Raw genomic sequence first — 23,174 nt, forward strand, 5'->3', positions numbered from 1 at the left:
ATCCCAACACTACACGTCTGGAACCTCTCTCCTACTCCTACACAGAGCTTCCTTAACCTGTTTTATGATTGAATAAGTATTCTACTACATGACTGTAACATAATGTACCAAAATCTACTAAGGACATTTCCATTCTTTCTCATCTTTTGTTAGTATAATGTTAAAATTAATACCCTTGGCATAAATGATCTTTCACATTCAGGAATAAATATATCTGTAGAAAGCTTCCCCAAAATTGAATTTCAAGAGTCAAAAGATAAACATTAAAATTTTGTTAAATATTACCAAGTTGCCCTCCATAAGACTGTACTGATTTATTCTTCCATCAGCAAGCTATAGGCTTCTTCAGGTCTTCAGTAAGTTGTGTAATTTTTAAACTTTGCAGTGTAACAGGTGAAAAATGGCATCTTAGTGTGTTTTTCACATTTGCATATTCTTAGGAGATGGGAGTTCCTTGTATTTCGTGTTCTGTGTACTGTCTATTTACACTATTTTTCTACTGGGTTATTAGTATACATTGTTCTCCCACTGAGATATTACTCTAGATTTGTAAGCACTTGAAATCCTGAATTTTAAGAGCTTGAGATCTTGTTTGAAAGACATCTGAAATATTTGTCTTTGGCCTAAGAGGGCTTTCAGCATGAGGGGTATATCTAAATTTTCAGGCTCTACTCTTGCATTATTTGGCAGTCTACATTTCCTCTATTTTCTCGTTTTAAATGGTTTCTTTTAGCTAAAAGAATCCTTTCATAAATTATATAGTCCTTATTTTAATCTAAGTAGAAAAAATGCTTCTTTAAAGCTCATCCTAATGCCCGACTATATGAGACAAAAATATATTCAACTAGGCAACTGTGTACCTGTTATCTCTTTGGAGTGAACTGCAAAGACATGATAGATTTCTCCCACACACACACAAAATACCACTTCAAATTCTTCTAAACTAGGATGGGCTAATGAAATTAGGACCTAAATATACAGTCTGACAGTTTTCAGAATTCATAAGAGAATACAGTTTCACATGGCTGTGCTTTTTCATCTCAGGACTCAAGACTCTCTTTCCTTAGCAGCTATAAACTTTATAGCATAAAATTCTTAAATTCAAATGATTAAATGATTAGATAGTCACCTGAAAAATTAAAACTCTCCATCCATTCAGTTCAGACCACCAACTGAAATGTTACTGTGCTTATGTTCGTATTTAAGAAAAAGCTTTAAAATTACATTGCTAATTTCAATGAGCAACTGCTCACTAAAGCAGAGTCCAAGTCTATTTAAACCCTAAACAGACTAGAAGCTAGTAATTACTGAAATGGTTGGCATCCGGCACAATTAAACAGCATTTCCTTAACAGAGACCCCAATACATGTGTCAATCTGTGGCTTCAAAGCTGCTTGTGCTTGTAAATTCAGGCATTTAAAAACTCTAAGCAAACAAATAAAAATAAAAACTCTAAACAGAGACAAACTGGACCAACTCATGACAAGTGTGTTTTCATAGGAAAAAAATACTTTAATGATCACAGGCATAGTTAATTCTATACATATTTAAATATATTCTCTTTTAGAGACGGCTCAGTTAGAAAAAGCCTCCACTAAAATTTCAGAAAGAACCCGACACACCGGGAACCAGGTGGTGAAAAGAGGAGGACCTGGTTTGGTGCTGTCGTTTCTATCTCTGGGGGTGCTGTGCTTTTCGCAGAACTTCCAACAGCGCTATGTTGGGACAGAGCATCGGGGATTCACCACCTCTGTGGTCCGTAGGAGCCACTATGAGGAGGGCCCAGGAAAGAATTTGCCGTTTTCAGTGGAAAACAAGTGGTGGTTATTTGTTATGATGACTACGGACTTTGGACCTGGATTTGCTGCGCCTTTTTTTTTTTTTTATAGTAAGACACCAATTGCTTAAGAAAGAAGGATGTCTGGGGCGCCTGGGTGGCTCAGTCGGTTAAGCATCCGACTTTGGCTCAGGTCATGATCTTGCGGTCCGTGAGTTCGAGCCCCGCGTCGGGCTCTGTGCTGACAGCTCAGAGCCCAGAGCCTGTTTCAGATTCTGCGTCTCTCTCTGACCCTCCCCCATTCAAGCTCTGTCTCTGTCTCAAAAATAAATAAAGGTTAAAAAAAAAAAAATGAAAAAAAAAAGAAATAAGGATGTTTTAATTAATCCATTAAACAGATGTGAAAAGGAGCATTTTAAGAAGTGCAGTCTCTCTGAAAAATGGATCAAACTCTTGAATTCAACATACTCAATATGTTTGTAAATAAACTTATGGCATGAATCCTTAATGCCTCTTCTCTGAAACCTGGAATGTAATAATTGTGCTTACTTTTTATTTAGGAAATGTTCCAGAATTTGTTTGGTCAAAATATGTGTGTAATTTAGCCTCTTTCTTGGTTTTAAATTTTGAGATTTAATTTTTGATTACTAGGTCAGGACCTTGTTGGTAATTTATGTTCTATAAAATACAAATTTGACTTTGTTGTCCCACAATAATTTTTTTTAATTGAAAAAGAGGAAGAAGTGTACTTTTAGTCTTTACTTTGAGGCAGTAAAATTGTTTTTCTTCATGAGTGATAATTACTTAATCATGAGTAAAACCAATAGTGAGTGTATAGAGTGAAGTACAAGAGCTTTTTTCCCTCCAGACTTGTTACCTAAAACTAAATTTTTTGCCTTGATAAATTTGCTATTGACCAATACTAGTTTTGTTTAGACTGAATAAAAGTAGAATATCTGAAATGAAATGTAAAAAAAAAAAAAGAAAGAACCCAAGCAGACGTAAATTCGAGTCAAATCCAGCCTGAAATATGAAGACATCAAATTCCCATGTGCTTGCTGTGGCATAAATAGGGGCCTGGAAATTTATCCGAGACTCAACGCTGACCAGGACTGAGCTAAGAATCAACCTGGATTCTGAAGGGCTGTATTAATGTCCCTTCCAAGGACGAGGGGTTTACTTTTTTATGGCAAAGTTATGACTTTAATACAGATATTGACTTTAGTGTTTTATTAGCTTCATGTTTTTAAGGTTCTATGACAGCTCATCTTACCAACTATAAGGAAACCAACCTACATTAAAGAAAAACAAATGACATAGGAAAAGATAATGAAAGGTTCTCACCAGGTCCAAGAATGGCACAAAAAAAAGAAGGCTGACAGATACTTTGGCACACTCCATTCAAAGTTTAAATACACCAGTCTACTTTTATAATATTATTTACTTTCAGGGAAGGGAAATGGGTGGCTGGGTAACAGTTATGGGAAAGAGACTTTAAATCCTGTTAAGTTTTTAAATTTTTGAATACTGTGATATGTTTTAACAAATCAAAATCATTTAATTATTATTTTTAAAATAAATGATTACAATCATTAAGAGTTAATCCATCCTTTTCTCACCAGTCCACATTCTATCTTTCAGTAGGAATAGTAATAATAATAGTAGATAGATAACAGCAAAATAATGTTCTGTATAGTTCACCAGGAAATTTAACAATGGCAAGCCCTATCGTAAAGCTTTTTTTTTTTTTTTACCGTTTTATTTATTTTTGACAGAGAGAGAGAGACAGAGCATGAGCGAGGGAGGGGTAGAGAGAGAGGGAGATACAGAATCTGAAGCCGGCTCCAGGCTCTAAGCTGTCGGCACAGAGCACGACGCGGGGCTCGAACCCACAAACCATGAGATCATGACCTGAGCCGAAGCTGGAGGCTTAACCAACTGAGCCACCCAGGCGCCTGATAGCTGACATTGTTATACTGACTGGACAGCATGGTAATATACATGATTCATTGATCGTGACTAAATGAGTATGAACAAAGTCATGTCGAAAGTGCTAGAAATGATGCTGACATAAGCATTTGGCATTTAGCTTTCCAAAAATACCCCAAATTTGGTACATTCCAATTATAAAGAGTCTCACTTCATAACCTACTTTTCAAAAACAGAAATAATTTGAATTTTGAGAAATACCTGGATTTTATGTTTATAGAAGCTATTCAGCTATTATGTATTATTTTTAGAGCAGAGCACTGAATATATACACTGACAGCACCAACTAGAAACTATGAGTATAACATCCTACAATATAATCTACAATATATCAATGTTTATAAAAGTCCATAAAATTGAAAACACTTGTTTATGAAAAATAAGGAAATGAGAGATTATATCATAATTCTTTTTTAAGTTTACTTATTTTGAGAGAGAGAGAGAGAGAGAGAGAGAGAGAGAGAGAGAGAATGCATGTGGGAGAGGCAGAGAGACAGAGGGAGAGAGAGAGAATCCCAAGCGGATCTGTACTATCAGCATGAAGCCTGATGCAGGGCTCAAACTCACGAACTGCAAGATCACGACCTGAGCTGAAATCAAGAGTTGGATGCTTAACTGACTGTTATCCTAATGTAGGATAAGAAAATCTGTAGCATGTATTAAAGTAAACAAAGATAGCCTTTAACAACTGTGTGATTTTTAGCTATTTATTCCAACTTGAGCCCTCAGTTTTCAAAACAAACGTTATTGAGGAAGAAGACTTCATATCTTAAAGAAAAATTAAAAGCATATTTCAACATTGCCACCTCAATATTCCCTAGTCAAAGACGTAAAGATGTCTCCCAATAAAGAAAAGCCATGGACCAGATGGTTTTAGAGGTGAATTCCATTAAATATTTAATGACAAATGAACACCGTTTCCTCTCAAACTCCCAAAGAAGTAAAGAACACTTCCTAACTCATTCTACGACACCAACATTATCCTGATACCAAAATCAGGTAACAACATCACAGGAAAAGAAAATTCACAAGAGTTTTCACAAAAGAAAAAGAGAACAGATCAAGAATACCCTTTTTATAAATGTAAAAATCCTCAACAAAATATTAGCAAATTGAACCCAACAACTATTAAAAGGATTGTTCACCATGAACAAATGCAAATTTATGTCAGGAACGCAAGAGTGGTTCAATATAAGACAATCAGTCAATGTAACATACCATTAATAGAACAAAGGAAAGAGGGAGGATTTTTTCACTTGGCACAGAAAAATGCAACACTTTTTCTTGATAAAAACGCTCAGAACGCTAGGAATAGAGAGAAAATTCCTCATAATGATAAGGGGTATTTATGAAAAACCTACAGCTAAAAACATCAAATTCAATAGTGAAAGAAAGACCCGGAACATGATAAGGATGCTCCCTTTTATCACTGCTATTCAATGCTGTACCAGAAGTTGTGGCCAGAGCTATTCAAATGGGAAAGGAAGAGGTAAAAATCCATCTCTACTTGCAGATGTCACGAGCCTGTATATTAGAAAATTGCAAACAATCCACAAGAAAGCTCCTAGAGCTAATAAGTTAAGCAAAGTTGCAGGGTCACACAATCAACACATAAAAATCAGCTGTGTTTCTATACACCAGCAACGACCAATCCAAAAGAAAAAATTAAGAAAGTTAATTCCATTTATAATAATAGCATCCAAAAGAACTAAATACTTAAGGAAGGAATCCAACCAAGGGGGGGAAGAAAAAAGACTTCTACACTGAAAACTACAAAACACTGCTGAAAGAAATTAAAGATCTAAATAAATAGAAAGACATCCCGTGTTCATGGATAGGAAGATTTAACACCGTTAAGATGTCAATACTATCCAAACCAATCTACATGCTTAACAGTCCCTAAGAAAATTCCAACACCTTTTTTTCACAAGAATGGAAACGCTGATTCTGAAATTCATATGGAATTGCAAGGGGTCCCAAAAAGCCAAAACTACCTTGAAAAATAATAAACTGAAGGACTTAAGCTTCCTGACTTCAAAATTTACAAAGCTACAGAGATTAAAATACTGTGGCATTGACATAAGGTCCAATGTATAGACCAACAGAATAGAAGAGAATAGAGAGCCCAGAAATAAACCCTCACACATACGGTCAGTTGATTTTCAACAACAGAACCAAGACAATTCGATGCAGAAAGGCTAGTCTTTTAAGAAATGGTGCTGGGGGGGGCGCCTGGGTGGCTCAGTCGGTTGGGCGGCCGACTTCGGCTCAGGTCATGATCTCGCGGTCCGTGGGTTCGAGCCCCGCGTCGGGCTCTGTGCTGACAGCTCGGAGCCTGGAGCCTGTTTCAGATTCTGTGTCTCCCTCTCTCTGACCCTCCCCCGTTCATGCTCTGTCTCAAAAATAAATAAAACGTTAAAAAAAAAATTAAAAAAAAAAAAAAAAAGAAAGAAAGAAATGGTGCTGGGAAAACTGGATATCCCTATGTAAAAAAAAAAATGAAGTTAGACCCTTACCTTATACCATATGCAAAATGAATTCAAAACGGATCAAAGATCTAAACTTAAGAATTAAAACTATAAAACTCTTAGAAGAAAGCATTGAGGAGGGGCGCCTGGGTGGCTCAATCAGCTGAGCATCCGACTCCTGGTTTCGACTCCATTCTTGAGTCGGAGCACTGCGTCAGGCTCTGTGCTGACAGGACGGAGCCTACTTGGGATTCTATCTCCCGTTCTCTCTGCCCCGCCCCTGCTCGTTCTCTCTCTCTCTCTCTCAAAATAAATAAATAAACTTAAAAACAAAACAAGAAGAAAGTATTCAGGACGTTGGATTTGGCAGTGATTTCATAAACATGACATGAAAAGCACTAGTGCAAAAGGAAAAAAACAGATAAACTGGACTTCACCAAAATTATAAAATTTTGTATGTCAAAGGACATCACAAAGTGCAGAGACAACCTATAGAGTTGGAGAAAATATTTGCAAGTCATAGATCCAACAAGGAAACAATACATGCAGGAAAAAAAAGGGGGGGGGGCGGTTTCCACGTATCACAAAGATCACACAATTTCATCTATGACAAATCATCTTCAACCCAAACATAATAAAGACTATATATAAAAGCATGAAGAGTCAGTGCTATAAAAAATTAGACACCCCAAGTATACTGTATCCTCGTTGATAAAACTTGGAATATAAAATGTATTAACAAGTCTGCGGACACTAAAAATGTGAGTGAGTAGGATACATGTCAAGCATTTCTAGTAGTTGAAGTATTCAGAATCTGCCTAGCTTTGAAGCCTATGGATAAACTTCTTTCTACAAAAACATGTCATTAGAAAACTTCTTCCTAAATTATATCTGCAGGGCACAATCAGTGAATTATTACCTATATTACTTCTGAATCTTATAGATTGGCTATTTGAACATGTAGAAATAAGCCCTGGTCTTTTTTTTTTTTTTTTTTTTTTTTCCCCAGGAGCGATAATATGGCTGGAATAATAATTTCAACTGTGCTTCCAACGTTACTCACTTACTGAGCTATATCTGGGTTTCAGACCCAGAACACTATAAATCTGATTGAAGAAATATTTACAGAACTGAAAATCAGTGAAGTGTCATAACTGTCATCAACAATAGAATAAAAGAATGAAAGCTTTAAGTGACACAGGAATCACAAGTATATAATCAATCTATTATCCCCTCAACTGGATGTTAAGAACACAGCGGGTCAAAAATTAACTGACCACAAGGAGAAATACAGTGGGTGATTTTCAGGGTACTGAGCTACAATCTGCATGGCACAGACGTGTAGATATTCAAACAAGGTGGATTAGCTGTCATTACATGTCAAAGGCTGACTAAATGAGAGAGCCTCAATCTTATCTTTGGCAGAGGACAGTTCCAATATACGAATGGCTTCCTGTGGACCTACTAGGTCATTTACTGCTGAAGAAATAACTATATTTTCATGCCTTGAGAGTCTGAGTGCTTAATATTGCAAACACCTTCCTATCAATTAATTCAGGAAAGATCGTGAAATCAATGTACACAAATCAATGTACAAGAATGAAGTAAAAGGTGAGATGCAGATGAAAACTTAGAAAGTATTTCAATCTAGAAATTGACAATGGTTACATTGCCACATTTCTAGATGCAAGGTTTAGACCCTTTTTTCTTAAGTGATTGAAGCAGCTAATACATGCAATAATATCAAGTATTAAAAACATTTAAGAGGTTCAGTCAACCTCCCAAGTTCATGGCTTGCCAGAATAAGGAGAATGCCTTTTTTCTGGTTGTCAATATACTTCAGTTCCTACTGTTCTTTTACATACACTGTCTGGCATTCTATCAAAAAATTATGGGACGTGCAAAACAGCAAGAAAATGTACCCCATCTCTATGAGAGGAAACGATTATCAGAACTGACCCACAAACAGCACATATGTTGGAATTATCAGACAGGGATTTAAAAATAAACATAATAGGAGCGCCTGGGTGGTTCAGTTGGTTGAGCATCCAACTTGAGCTCAGGTCACGATCTCGCGGTTCAGGAGTTTGAGCCCCGCGTCGGGCTCTGTGCTGACAGCTCAGAGCCTGGAGCCTGCTTTGGATTCTGTGTCTCCCTCTCTCTCTGCCCCTCCCCGCTCACACTCTGTGTGTGTGTGTGTGTGTGTGTGTGTGTGTGTGTGTGTGTGAAAAATAAACACTAAAAAAAATAAAAAAATTTAAAACCTAAACATAAAAAATACATTAAAACATCAGGTGGAAAAGGTAGATCACATGCACAAACAGGAAATGTCTGCACAGAGAGAACACACAGAGAAAGGTATGTGTATATGGAAGTACTAGAAATTTTTAAAAAATTCTGTATCAGAATTAAAGAAGTCTTTCAATGGGTTTATCAACAGATTGGCATAATAAAGAATTCGTGAAATTCGAGTAAGGTCAATAGAAACTACCCAAACTAAAATATAGAAAGAATTAGTGGCAAAAGAGCCATCTGACACGTTACAGACCATGTCAAGCAGTTTCATAAACATACGATTCAGTCCCAGAAGGGAAAGAGATAAGAGCAAACAATTTTTGATTTTTGATTTGGCGATACATATCTACCCAAGCCTCCCAAAGCGAAACAAAGCCCACACTGGATAAATACAAAGAAAACCACATCGAGGCAACTCGTCGTCAAACTTCTGACAAACAGAAGTCAGGGGTGGAGTAAGGAGAATGCGGAGTAACCGCTTCATGGGTATGGGATTTATTGTGGGTTGTGGAAACGTTTTCCAACTCTGTAAGAGACGACGGATACACAATACTGTTAATTTACTAACTACCATCAAAGTGTTCACTTTAAAACTGTCACATTTTTTATATGCATTTCACCTCAACTTTTTAAAAGGAGGGGAAAAACACCAATATGTATTTCTCAAAACAAGGTATAGAATGGCCCTTAAACATACGAGACTAGTCAATTTCTTTCATAGCAAGAGAACTGCAAATAAGAAGCAGGCCAAAATACGATTCTCCACCCGTCAGATTGGCAAAAGTTCACAAGCTTGGTAATGATTGTGAACACACAGTGTGTGGCAAGGCTGTGAAACAGCCTTTTGTACATTGCTGACAAGAAGGCGAAACAGTACAGCCCTTATAGGGATATGTGGCAATAACTGTGGCACAGAGCCTAAAGGGCCCCACCTACTGGTGTTCACACCTTTTTATAATCTGCTCCCTTTAGTGTGTGCAGGGATTTATGACTTGCTTCTTCTAACCAACAGTCACCGTGTGATAACATCACATCATAAAAACTCCACTGAAGGCTTCTAAAGACTCCTTGCCAGCCTGGCGAAGTAAGTGACCAGTTAGGGAAAGCTCACAAGACAAAACCGCTGAGGCAGACTCCCACGGCAGGCAACAGGAAGCTAGGGCCCTCAGTCCTGCAACCCCAATGAAATGAATTCTGCCAACAACATGAGTGTGTGTGGAAGCAGATATTTCCACAGTCGAGCCACCAGATGAGAACACAGCCCACCAGACATCCTGACGCAACCTTTTAAAGATCCTACACCAAGGACTCAATTAAGCTATGTCCAGACTTCTGACTCACAGAAACCGTGAAATGGTAAATGTGTCTGTTTTAAGCAGTTAAATTTGTGGTAATTTCTTTTACAGCAACAGGCATTTAAACTTGTGGTAATTTCTTTTATAGCAACAGGTAACCAATACACTTATGTCCCACGTGCATTTACCTTTCAGATTCAGTAATCCCATGTCTAAGAATTTACACTAAAGATACACTTCCAGGGGCGCCTGGGTGGCGCAGTCGGTTAAGCGTCCGACTTCAGCCAGGTCACGATCTCACGGTCCGTGAGTTCGAGCCCCGCGTCAGGCTCTGGGCTGATGGCTCGGAGCCTGGAGCCTGTTTCTGATTCTGTGTCTCCCTCTCTCTCTGCCCCTCCCCCATTCATGCTCTGTCTCTCTCTGTCCCAAAAATAAATAAAAAACGTTGAAAAAAAAAAAAAAAAAAAAAAAAAAAAAGATACACTTCCAACAGTACAAAAATACACATGCATATGGTCATTAATTGTAACACTATGTAATCTCGACACCCAACGTGGGGCCCAAACTCACAACCCTGAGATCAAGAGTCAATGCTCTACCGACTGAGCCAGCCAGGAGCCCCAACAATTGGCTATTTCTAAGATAAACTGTTAAGTGAAAAAAGCAGAATGCAACATAAAATATACAGGCTGCTACATTTTGTGTTTGAAAAAAGGAGGCGATTTAGAAGAAAACCTGTATCTGCTTACATTCATAGGAAACAAAAAATAAAAACAAGGACAAACAAGAAATCAATGATACTGATTACCTACATGGGGTGTGTGATTGAGAATGAGGATTGAAGAGATGGCTATCGAAGGAATAGGAGAGGGAATGACACTTTTTCTGATTATCACAAGTTGATAGCTGACAGCTCATGAATCAAAAAAATAAATATATATCAGCAAGGATGGAGAATGGGGGGAGGACAGAACAACCCTAAAAACTGAAAGCAAACAGAAATAAACCATGATGCACTGAATTTCAAATTAAACACACAACCACACTGAGGGTAGGGGGTTGAAAGGAAGTGAATCTGAGTAACCTGTAAAGAATATTTTTGTGAATAACCTTAGTTTAGGGGAAAAAATAATTGCTAGCAAATCCTAAAGTCATGTGGGTAGTTTGTTTTTCATAGTGGTATGGAGGCAGCAATTCTGAAAGCCTTATGTGAGTACTGTAGGACTGAGTGAATGAGTAAATGTATTGATGTTGTCAGAAGCCAGGGTTCTTACCGTGGAAAAAGGCAGACAGATATAGGGAACAGGGAGGCCAAGAAGGAAACCTTTGGGGTTAGACTGGAAATGAAGGGATTAGTATGAACTAATGATTTCTAATATGTGTGTGTGTGTTCTATCCACTAAAAGGCTCAAAAGCAGTGACATCTTAGTAACAACAAAAATGCCTATGGCCCAATCTTGGTTTCTATACACCATTCCACATTAAAGGAACTGGGTCCTTGGAAAAACATCCAATTCCAAGGCTAAAGCCGGGAAGATACACAATGGGACTAAAATATTTTACTGTGCCAGAGAAATAAGGAAGTGCTAAAAAACAATTGGGCCATGCTGAAAGGACAAAGGGGCCAACTTGAAGGCACTCCTGCTGGCTAAAGCTGAGGCAATTTGAACAACAAACCAACAGTAATGGATCATTACTCACTAAATAAAATAGGAACCATCAGTCCTTTCAGGGAATAGTTTACAGATATAATAGAATGCTGATAATTGCAAAGTTAGAAAATCACCATTCCAGGGCACGTGGGTGGCTCAGTCGGTTGAGCATCCGACTTCAGCTCAGGTCATGATCTCACAGTTTGTGAGTTCGAACCCCACGTCAGGCTCTGTGCTGACAGCTCGGAGCCTGGAGCCTGCTTCGGATTCTGGGTCTCCCTCTCTCTGCCCCTACTCCACTCATGCTCTGTCTCTCAAAAATGAATAAATGTTAAGAAAAAAAATCTTAAAAAAAAAGAAAATCACCATTCCATAACCATCACAGGATGGATTAGTTCATGCAAAAATCCTCACTGGCTGACAATTCTAAGGCAGAGAAAGTTTGAGGAGGAGCAGGAAATTAATTGCATGGTGTCAAAGTGTCTCCCCAGAAACTGCTTATGAGTTGTAAGAGGAGAAACAGTAAGTGAACAGTAGAGAAACTGAATGACATTCTGAATGGGTAATCAAAATTAAAATTATTACTGATGGACTAACAGACATTGCACTACTCCAAACGTGACATCCTGAAAAGAACACGTCAATTATGTATCAATTATGCATTATTTTCAAAAGGACATATAATCCAGATTCAATCATGAAGAAACAGATAATCTCATACTGAGGAACAGTGTATAAAATAACTTCCTTGTATTCTTCACAAATGTCAATGTCATGAAAGAAAAAGGCCAAGGAACTGTTCCAGATTAAAAACTAAAATATTATAATGAAATGTAATACGATATCCAGGGCTGGATCTAGACTAGAAAGAAATGTTATTAAGAATATTTTCAGGATAATTTATAAAAATTGAATACAGACTGTAGATTAGAAGACAGTATTAAATTTTCCTCCACCTGATAACTGCACTGTATTTATGTATATTCTTGTTCTTCAGAAATTAACTCTGACGTATTAAGAGGTAAAACAAAACAAAACAAAACGTAATGTACACACAAATTGATCTCTCAAATGGTTTAAATAGTAGCTGTGCATATAGGTGGTTTTAGACATACTTATAAAGCAGGGGAAGGAGGGAGGGAAGTAGGAAGAAGAAATAATGAAGTAAATGTAAAATGTTAAGAACTGGTGATTAGGGAGAATATATAAGAAGTGTAAAATGTACGCAACTTATCTGTTATTTTGAAGCTGTTGAGATTCTCAAAATAACACATACACTGGCATTTTTAAAGTACAGTAATTATACTTGCTGCTAGATCTGATTTAGTGCAATACAGGATACAAAGCATGTTCTAGCACACATTAGCTTTTTAAATGTTTTTATAGCTGTGCTTCAAAATTGGCTTCTTGGTAATCTTATGCCTTCTATCCGATCCATTCAGAAATGTTATTCAGAAAAGTGGCCTGCGTAGGGTTTTCATGGCACAAAAAAGTGACGAATCTCTGCTCTAAGCTATAAATCCCCTATTTACTTACAAGTTTGTCGTAAAAGGAAAATTAAATTAGTCTGAAGCTTTTTGCTTTGCCATAAGCAAATTATAAAAGGAAAACATCACTGATAATGAACATCTAACCTTACAAATTTCTAGAGTGATTAAGTGCTACGGCAAAGAGTATTCAAAATATTAACCACAGCTTCACACAAAGCATCTAAAAACACACACAAGACCACACATCCATTTATGAAAAAATACAGGCACACAGCAACTATAAAAATGAATCAAGACTGCGACATTTCTTACAGAAAAACTTAGTGCTTATCTTTAAAGAAATGGGTTAAAAATAAGATGCTATTTACCATCTCTCTTTTGGAAAATTTTTTAAAATTTCTTTAATGATTGGCTGGTAGCAGGCTTCCCTTTCTGCTTTCCCGGTTTCACTCCAGTCTCTCACAAACTGTTTCAGTGTGGATTTTAATTTATCCATGTCAAATGTAGATGCTGGCATAATCTTTCCATTCCCCTGTTTAAAAAACAGAAATCAATTAGCTTCTGACAAAGTAATCAATTTTGGATGTGGTCACACAGACATGCTACTCAGGGGCCATATAGATGGTCTAGTGGATAAATCACTAGCCTCTCACCTCAACCGGGATTCAAGTGCAGCTTGAGATCCTAAATGAAAAGAGCTTGGTGGTCTCACTTCTACCCTCAATAGATTAAAGTCCACTAATCATGAAACCACCATATAATTAAGCAGTCTTTACTCAGGAGAGGACCAGAACTGAGCTCCTATGGAGACGGAACATCTCTCTCTAAGAGAGGGAAGAAAGTCCCTCCGGGTCATTGATGGGGCAGCATGGAGAGGCTCACACTGGAGTGGCCCAACTGTATCTATCCTGTGGATACAAAAAGAGGACTTCAGGTTCTATTACTGCCAGTCCCTTGAGATTTAGAAGTGAAAATAATTTCTTAAAGTAAAAGATAAATATCAATAGATACAAGATACTGACAATGAGTTTAGCAAGGGAAATTAATTTTACACGGCTACTAAAGTTGTTTACAAAAATTTAAGTCACTAACTCTACATGCTAGAACAGTCAGAATACTATGTGAAATGTATATCCATATGGCAACAATTATCTTACTATTTTTAGGGAAAAAAATCAGTGAACAAATCCAGTTTCTGGCGTACTATCCTATTAAGCCTGATCAAATGCCTGAACATGTAAGTGAAAACACTCTCTGAGTAGAGCAAATGACTCATGCAAAATATAAAAATGAAATCCAGAAAGATAAAGACCTCAAAAGACAGAGGTTAAACCCTAAAATAAAAATAGAACAAACTTTCACATACATCTTCTCCATATTCTTTATTTTCAAACATATGTATGCAATCATTCACAATGGTCAGTAGTATTTCTTGATTATGGTCAATGCATTTCCGAATCTTGTCCAAGTGAAGAATAAACTGAGGAAGTAGTTTCTGTTGGTTATCTGGAAGTGATCGAAATTGTCTTTCTGTTCGGTTCACTCGCTCATGCATACTGGTGCTAAAACATAAAAGGTGTTTTTTAAATTGGCGAAAGAATTCTCACCAGGGCCAATCTTATTTTAAGGCTGTCTTTCTGTACAATTATTCCTTATAATGTTGGATACTGTCCTGTTATTTACAATCTTTTGGTTTCTTAAAGGATACCAACTTAGAAATTTTATATTTTCACCTTATTACAAATTCTTTAGACAAACAAAAGACAAAGAGTTTATAAGTAGCAAAGTAAACATCTGCACCATTTGGGGGGTAAAAGAAAACATGAAGAGGATTAACGTACAATGAGTTTATTTTTATGATTTTAATTTCCAAGCTTAAAATTTTCAGCAAACTAGTTGAATGCTTTAAATCTATCAGTTCTGCTCTGAAATTACTTTAGAATACACAAAATGTGTTTTGAAATTAACTAACAGCCAACCAAGCTAAATTTTTAAAAATCACAAAAGATCTTATGCACTACAAAAGTAGTAAACAAAAAAAAAAAATGAAATTTACATGATATTATTCATAATTTGCAATCCAGAAGTTTCCAGATAACTCTAAAGGTCACTTTGGGGATTATCTATTTATAAAATCTGAAAAAAAAAAAAACAAACCATCATTTAAAAAAGTAAAATATTACATTTGCAATGAGTGCCATTTTATATCAATCAGATGGGCAAAATCTAAAAGCCTGACTATAGGAATATATAAATATGTATACATATATATACTGATTGATGGTAGGTGCATAAATTGGTACAACCACTCTGGAAAATAATTTAGCATTTCGCAGTAAATCTTAATACACACACTCCCTATGTCGTAGCAATTATAGTCCTAGACACATACTCAAGAAACTCTCGCAAATGGGCACCAAGAAACTATCTTCTTAATAGCACTGTTATAAACAACAAACAACCTAAAGGTCCATCACCAGTAAAATGAATGAAGAAAGTACCGTATAATCATACAATGGAAGGTAATTAAATTAATAAACTACAACTAGACACAATAATATGGATAAAACTCACGAATGTAAGTATTTGTCGAAAAAAGCAAGTTGCAGAAAAATGCGTAATGTACAATTCCACCTTTTATAAAAATAAACAATACATTACAGGGACTGAATACAAGTAGAAAAACTATAAGGAAAGCAAGTAAATGAAAATTCAATAAAGTGATGTTCTTTGAAGGGAAAGGGAAAGGATGTTTTTTTGGTTTTTTTTTTTTAACCCAGGTGTTAGATTTCTGGGTATTCACTGTATCGTTCTTTACATTTTATACACACAAACAAGTAAGTCAATGTTTATGTTTCTTCTAAACACTCTTTGGCATTTACTCCATACTAAATAAAAATGAAAAGCACTTTTTCATTTGATTGACTGAACCTTTTTATTCATCCAAATAATTCTCATTTTTATGCCACATCACTAATTTCTGAATAGTAATAAAGACGTTCTGAGGAAGCTCTTGACTAAAGCAATAACCTGACCATGCTTTTAGAAGCTTAATGTGGTGGCTATGGTAGTTAGGGGCGAGGGGAGAATGGTGAGGTAACGTGAATAGATGAAATTGGCAGTGGCTGCATGCATGTTTGCTTTCTTCCCCCTGGAGACAGTGTAATAGTGAGCTCTGGAGTCAAAACACATATATGAATTGAAATTCAGGTTATGCCACCTATTTGCTGTGCAACCCTTGGAGAGCTACTTCCTTCCTCTGCGCCCCAATTGTCTCATACACAAAACAAGGTAATACATAACAGTGATGATGATGATGATGATGATGATGATGATGACAGAAGCTGTCATTTATTGAGATTTAATAAAAGCCAGGCCCTACATCAAAAGTCACTAAACATGGATTATTCTGGAAAATCTCCATAAAATTCCATGAGGTGGCTACCGTAATACTCCTCTGCCAACCCAATGGATTTTACTGAAAATGTAACAAAATAATGCACACATATCACTTAGCCCAGGGCCTGAAACATAGCTCAAATATGGTGGGTATATCTAATTTACATAATGAAAATGCAAAAAAAAAAAAATGTAGATAAGTAAAAGTCCTCCAGGAAAAAAAGCTACTAATAATTCCTCTTCTAGAGGCAATCACTTCTAACTTTTTGACATAGTTCTCCTTGTCGTTAAGACAAAGTCACTTAAGTGCTTTTCTAGTCAAAACGTGATACACAGAACAGCAGATCACTTGGAGGTAACTAGAAATGAAGAATCTGACGCCCCACCGAAGACCTACCGAAATGTAATCTGCCTTTTAACGAGATCTCCAAATGATTCACATGTACACCAAGTTTTCAGAAGCACTTGTAATCCTTCATCTTTATCAAAGGAATTTTCCCAGATCAGAAAAAAAGTTCTCTAATGACTACAGCACAAAAGACTATATAATGACTGTTCATTATCCCATCTATGCAACCAAAATTTACATATTTCCCAAACACTGGACATCTAGATACTTTCACTTGTCTATATGATAAACTTTCTGTTCTAAATTGGTCTATATTTTAGGAAAAAAAAATACTACAAATTCCCTAAAGAAGAATTACCAAGTTAGAAAGAGTAAGTAGGGGCCCCTGGGTGATTCAGCCGGTTAAGGATCTGACTCTTGGTTTCGGCTCAGGTCATGATCTCACAGTTTTGTGAGTTGCAGCCCCATATGAGGCTCTGCGATGACAGCTCGGAGTCTGCTTGGGATTCTCTCTCTCTGCCCCTTCCCTACTCATGCTCTTATCTGTCTCAAAAATCAATAAACTCAAAAAAAGTAAAAAAAAAAAAAAAAGAATAAGTATTTTTCAGGTTAACACAAACTGATTTTCAGAAGGACTGCATGTTTGCATTCCTATAAAATAGATTATGACACTAAAGAATAATTAAAAGTGACCACACTGTATTAGGCAAACAGTGGAGTTGTGAAGGTTTACAGCTCACAGTCAAATGGTGAAAACGGTCTTACAGTACTTCATTTCTAGTATTCTTGGCCACTGGATGCCGCTCAACATTCCTCTCAGCACACCTCAAAATTCAACACAGACACACTGAACGTAGCACACGATCATCCCCCCAAAAAACCTGGCACTTCTTCCCATATGGCTGATGAATGGCACACCATACATCCACTCAGGTCAGAAACAAATGAGTCATCCTAAAATGCCTCTTCTCACAGATCCCACAATCACAAGCCCCAGATCCTTTTGATTCTACTTCGTAAACTGTCTGCAAATCACTACCTCTCCCAGGCCCTCATTAGGTCTCCCAAAGATTCCTAAGAGGCCTGCTCCCTGGGAATGCTGTACCTGGCCTAAGTCTACCACTCCCTATGAATTCTAAAATACAGTCTTGTCCCCACTGAATCTCCAGATTTCAGCATATGCAAAGAGCAGTGAATACACGTTCAGTTATGTTCCCTAAGTGCCATTTTTGATGCTCGATGAAGACTACTTAATTTCCACGTTTGCAGGGTAGTCGAGGTAAGTTATAGATTGGTCAGAAGAGCCCACACGTATTTGCTGTCAATTACTGATACAGAAGTGATGTTAACAACACAGAACAGGATGAGAGGCTGCATATCTTTCAACCCTTGATTACTCTATGGTGTGCCAAACTATCCATAACATACACCCACAGTGTCTCTCTTGAAATAAGGGAGGTCTTAGAAGTTGAGAAGAGTCTACTCCTTACTACATTATTTTAAATTTTTTTAAGCTTTATTTTTGAGAGAGAGAGAGCATAAGTGGGGGAGAAGCAGAGAGAGGGAGACACAGAATCTGAAGCAGCCTCCAGCTCCGAGCTGTCAACACAGAGCCTAATGCAGGGCTCGAACCAACAAACCGAGAGATCATGACCTGAGCCCAGGTCAGACGCCCAACTGACTTGGCCACCCAGGGAGCCCCCTTACTATATTATTTTAAACGGGGCTAGCTTTACTGTTTTAAAGATGCTTACCCTACCAATGTACTTTAAGAAAGGGGTGGGCAAACTATGGCCCACTGGCTACTAGGCCCATTTTACAAGGAGTTTTACTGGAACATAGCCATGCCCAATTGTTCACATACTGCCGACAGTTGTTTCCACACAGGGCAGAGTTAAATAGCTGTAAGAGACTACCTAGCCTTTCAACCTTAAAAACATTCATTGCCTGGCCCTTTAAACAAAGTTTCCCAAACGGCTTTTAAGGAATTTTTTATAACCTTCAGGCTCTCCTTGGTTCTGAACTCAGTGGCAAGAGGCCATATCCTCTGGTGGCTAAGGGGAGAAAGGAGAGTGAGCAGCCATTATTTCCTGGGATAGCTCTGGGATATTATTTCCTTCAGCTCTCTCGGGAAGGCTGGTCTCGGCAGTGACCCCAACTCTGATTTAGTCTCCTTTCATCAGCGTGGGTCTGATACTGCTGGGTCTGAGCCAAGGGCCAAGGTCATAGACCCATTCCTCTGCACCTGTTGAATTACTCTAGAATTCCAAACGGGAAAGCATTATCTTTTCAGAAGGAAAGTCTGTCTCAATCCATTTTAAATATTTATTAAAAACTCACAGTTAGGGGCGTCTGGGTGGCTCAGTCGGTTAAGTGTCCGATTTCAGCTCGGGTCATGATCTTGTGGTTCATGGGTTCGAGCCCCACGTCAGGCTCTGTGAGGACAGCTCAGAGCCTGGAGCCTGCTTCGGATTCTGTGTCTCCCTCTCTCTGCCCCTTCCCCAGCTCACACTCTGTCTCTGTCTCTCTCTCAAAAATAAATAAACATTAAAAAAAAAAAAAAAAAAAAACCTCACAGTTAAAACTGTCTTACTAAGTATCACTGCTTACTAATGCAGGGTAAAATCTTAGTGAACAATTCTGGATTTCAGGCCAGACTCTACCACAACTTGGTTGTGTAAGCCTGGGCAAGCTGTTTGCCTCTTTATATGGCTATTCCTTTACCTGTACAAAAGAACTTTACCTCTCCATGTTTTAAATCTCACCTAATTACTATTTCTAAAAGCAGGATGTTTCTGATGAGACCTTTGATTTTTTAACTGTAGTATCTTCTCCATGACCAAGTATCTTCACTCATTTTAGGACTGACAAATTTTTTTTTTTTTTTTTTTTTTTTTTTTTTTTTTTTGCTATTTGCTACAATACTCGAATCGTTTTTGCCTTAATCAAAATATATGATCTATGCATAATCTATAGGAAACACAAAGTTGGAAGCCATTGGAAAAACATTAATCAAGACAATTCTTGCCTTGTGATTTTTAATCTAAGTCCCCTATATAATAACTAAAAGACATTTAGCAATAAAAGTAAACTCCACAATTTAGAAGTACTTGTTAAAGCTTCAGAATAGGATCACCCATCAGAACGTACTGCAGTGATGGAAAGGCTTACATCTGTACTGTCCAATATGGCAGCCACCAGCCACATTTGAAAAGCACTTGAAATGTGGCTAGTGAGGCTGAGAAAATGAATTTTACATTTTATTCAGTTTTAATTAATTTAAGCTTAAATTTAGCGAGATGTGATTAATAACTACGGTACCACAGTGGAGGTCTAGAAGATCATAAAATGTTGGACTGTAACAACTCAGAGTATTTTCTGCTACAAAATGCTTTCCATACCCCCTAGACCTTCAAGTGATGTTTTAAAACACATTTTTTAAATACTATTTTCAGTCTATTTCAATGTTTCATCAAGAGCGTACATGCCAGGAGCACCTGAGTGGCTCAGTTAAGCCTCTTGATTTCAGCTGAGATCATGATCTTACTCTTCATGAGATAGAGCCCTGCATTGGGCTCTGCGCTGATAGGAGCCTGCTTGGGACTCTCTCTTTCTCTCTCTCTCAAATAAAGAAACACTTAAAAAAAAAAAAGTACACACAAATAAAAAGGATTGTTTTTAAAAAGTGAAATTGTCCTCAATCCCACATTAAAGAGGGATGAGTATAGGAATCTATCACAACCACCAGAACATTCACACAAGCACTCTTCTCTATATTGCCACACTTGAGCCCTCGTGCCAGATCAAAGGTCTCTGTGCTCTCACAAAAAGGCCCATTTGATACCTAATCATAAGTATCAATTTTATATATGAACCTGCACAAACACATTTTAACTAATTGGGTCCACTGTGATTCACTGTATTTCCAGAAAATATTCCAATATTCTTTCTAGAATTTTCATAGTAAAATGTACCAGACTTTTCTGTACCTACCTCTCCTAGCTATCTAAATCTAAGGTCAGTTGTTTCCCCTCCCTGTGGTGATTCTTGAAGGCACAATACTTGCATCAAATTCAATTCTGTGGTTTTCTGCCTTCCTCCCTGTGTTGATACTAAGTAAAATACCCATATGAGTTACTTCCCTTTTGGGCTCCATAAGTAATGCAGTCCACGGTTCCTGTGCTTGGGTTTAATCAGTAAATTATTTCACCAAGATCTTTGCATTTCAAAATTTCATGTTACAAATGTAGTCAGATTCTAAATAACTTTAAGTTTTTATTAAGCAAGTTTCCCAATTCAAAAAAGTAACAAACTACCGACCTGTCACAAATTCAGACTACTTGGGAATGACAAACGCATTTCTTTGCTACTACTTGTCTTATTTGTTAAAAATAGAGCTTCAACAACATATGCCAAGCTCTGGTGACACAAAAATAAATAAGGATCAGTCCCTGCCCTTGAAGAGGTCACAGTCAAGCAATTAAAAAAAAAAAAAAAAAAAAAAAAAAAAAAAAAAAAAAAAAAAAAAAAGAAGTCTGCATAAAGCACAGCAGGAGCCCATCTAAGGGAACAAGTTTTACTTGTGCAGGTCATGTCCGTGTATCTCCTTCCAACTGCAGACTCAGAACACAGCCGTCGGTGGCCTCATCTCTTAACACGAATGAAAGTGCTATATTTACCAAAAAATCTAAGTCCCTTTCAGATCTCGGAATTATAATTTTGCGACTAAGCTATTTTAACATCTATCTAAAAAAGAAAAGTGGAAGTTAGGGAGTTTAAAAGTCCTACCACCGTGCCCAGCCCACAGTGAGAATTCGATACATATTTGCCGAAGAAAAGATCGTAAAAGCGGTTCTTTGCTGTGCCTTCTCTCATTTCCCTCTTTAATACTTAAATTGTAGAGCATCCGGACCACCTCCGACCTTAATTTCACCCACCAGTTAAAGACATTGAGCGCCATCATTCACCACTAATGTGCCTGTACATTCAAAGCGCCAAGGGGGTTGGGGTGGAAATCTTACGCAGCTCTCACAAGAACTGGCCAACAGTTTGGGAAAATTCGTCCTACGGCATCCCACGTGTAGGTGAACTTGGGTTCTCCGTGTGTTCAGTTTGGAGGACATCGACAACACATACAGATCATGCCCAGCACTGGACGATTTTACCACCATCATCTTCTATCTGCAATTGTTAACAGCACTTTTCCGGTCACCCCCACCGGCCTCAAAGCCAAACCTTTAACGAGGGATGAAAGGCAAGAGAGCTAATCTGATCCTGAGGTTGGAAGACACGAGGCTGAGCAGCAGACGGCGCGGCAGACACGCGGCTGTGCAGGGCCGGGAAGGGCTAACGTGGTACGAGGTGACTCAGGGGCCCGGAGGTCAGATCTGGCGGCCCGGTCCGGGTGCCCCGGAGGCGTGGCGGCCGAGGGCGAGCGCGGCGGGCGCCCCCGTTCCGGCGGGTCCGCCGCAACCAGCGGGCACCTCGATGGGCTGCGCCGGGGTCCGCCACGGGCTTCTTACCCGTAGTAGCGGAAGGCATTAATGATCTTCCAGAAGTGCTCGCGCTCGAGCCGCTCCTCCTCCTCCTCGGTGCTGCGCGCGGCCGCCGCCGCCGCCGAAACCGCCGCGGCTGAGGCCAAACGCCCGGCGGAGAACTGCACTTCCACCTCCTCGCTCCCGCCGCGGCCGCCGCCGCCTCCCCCGCAGCCCTCGGGCAGCTGAGAAGCGGGCGGCGGAGGGCGCCGCCGTCGCTGCATCGCCGCCGCGGCCCTAGGCCTGGCTCGCTTGCGTCTCGCCGCGACTGAGAGCGTGGTGGCGGCTGCTCGGCCTTCCTCTAGACGGCGCCCGCCGCGGACATGCCCCCAGCTCGCGGTGCGCTCCGCCCCCGCCGCCCTCAGGCCTCCATCCGCGCCCGGCTCCGCCAGGTCTTCAGGAGCGCCCGGCACGAGCGCGCATGCGCATGCGAGGGTACGACGGAGGGCCGCGGCCGCCTGCGCTCATTTGCTGCCGGGCCTCGGCGACCGCGCGCTGCCGTAAGGACGGCGCGCCCGATGGGCGGGGCGAAGGGTCAGGTGGGAGGAGCGAAGGAGGGGGAATCCCTGGTGGGGTGGGGCTGGCACCTGCGAGACACGGCGTGGGTTGGGTTTAAGAGCCTGCGAGTGCTGGATTTGGGGACAGGCAGTTGAACTAAGTCTATAGGAAGGGAAAACAGAAAAACTGGTCAGCTTTGATGACTTCATTGGGAATTTTTATTGAAGAAAATCTAGAGGGAAGGTCTTGCGTCCACCCTAATTTAAATCTTAATTTATTTTCTAAATACATTTCCATTTGTAATTACGGGGGGGCGGGGAGGGCGGGGAGAGACTCACCATCACCTTTTCATTGTTTAGGAGTTTGCGAAAATCCTAATCCCGCCGGGACTGGTGGTGGTAGCCGATGAAGAACATGTTGGACCCAAA

At 39.0% G+C, this 23,174-nt stretch overlaps 1 protein-coding gene across 2 annotated transcripts in view; it reads right to left on the reverse strand.

Annotated features, from left to right (window-relative positions):
- CARNMT1 (carnosine N-methyltransferase 1) overlaps positions 1–22,748 on the reverse strand; it is a 43,841-nt gene extending 21,093 nt beyond the window's left edge. The window contains exons 1-4 of one of the 2 annotated variants that reach the window (XM_049633955.1): positions 22,237–22,307; positions 15,023–15,102; positions 14,333–14,528; positions 13,335–13,498 (exon numbers count right to left, since the gene is read on the reverse strand). In XM_049633955.1, the coding sequence (XP_049489912.1) occupies positions 13,335–13,498; positions 14,333–14,528; positions 15,023–15,036 (374 nt within the window). In that variant the 5' untranslated portion in view covers positions 15,037–15,102; positions 22,237–22,307. Of the gene's footprint in view, positions 1–13,334; positions 13,499–14,332; positions 14,529–15,022; positions 15,103–22,236 lie in introns of both variants that reach the window. The other variant, XM_049633945.1, reaches the window with a different exon arrangement.
- Between the last annotated feature and the right edge of the window lie 426 nt (positions 22,749–23,174).

This window comes from Panthera uncia, chromosome D4 (assembly GCF_023721935.1).
Source record: "Panthera uncia isolate 11264 chromosome D4, Puncia_PCG_1.0, whole genome shotgun sequence".
In the NCBI taxonomy this organism is placed as follows: domain Eukaryota; kingdom Metazoa; phylum Chordata; class Mammalia; order Carnivora; family Felidae; genus Panthera; species Panthera uncia.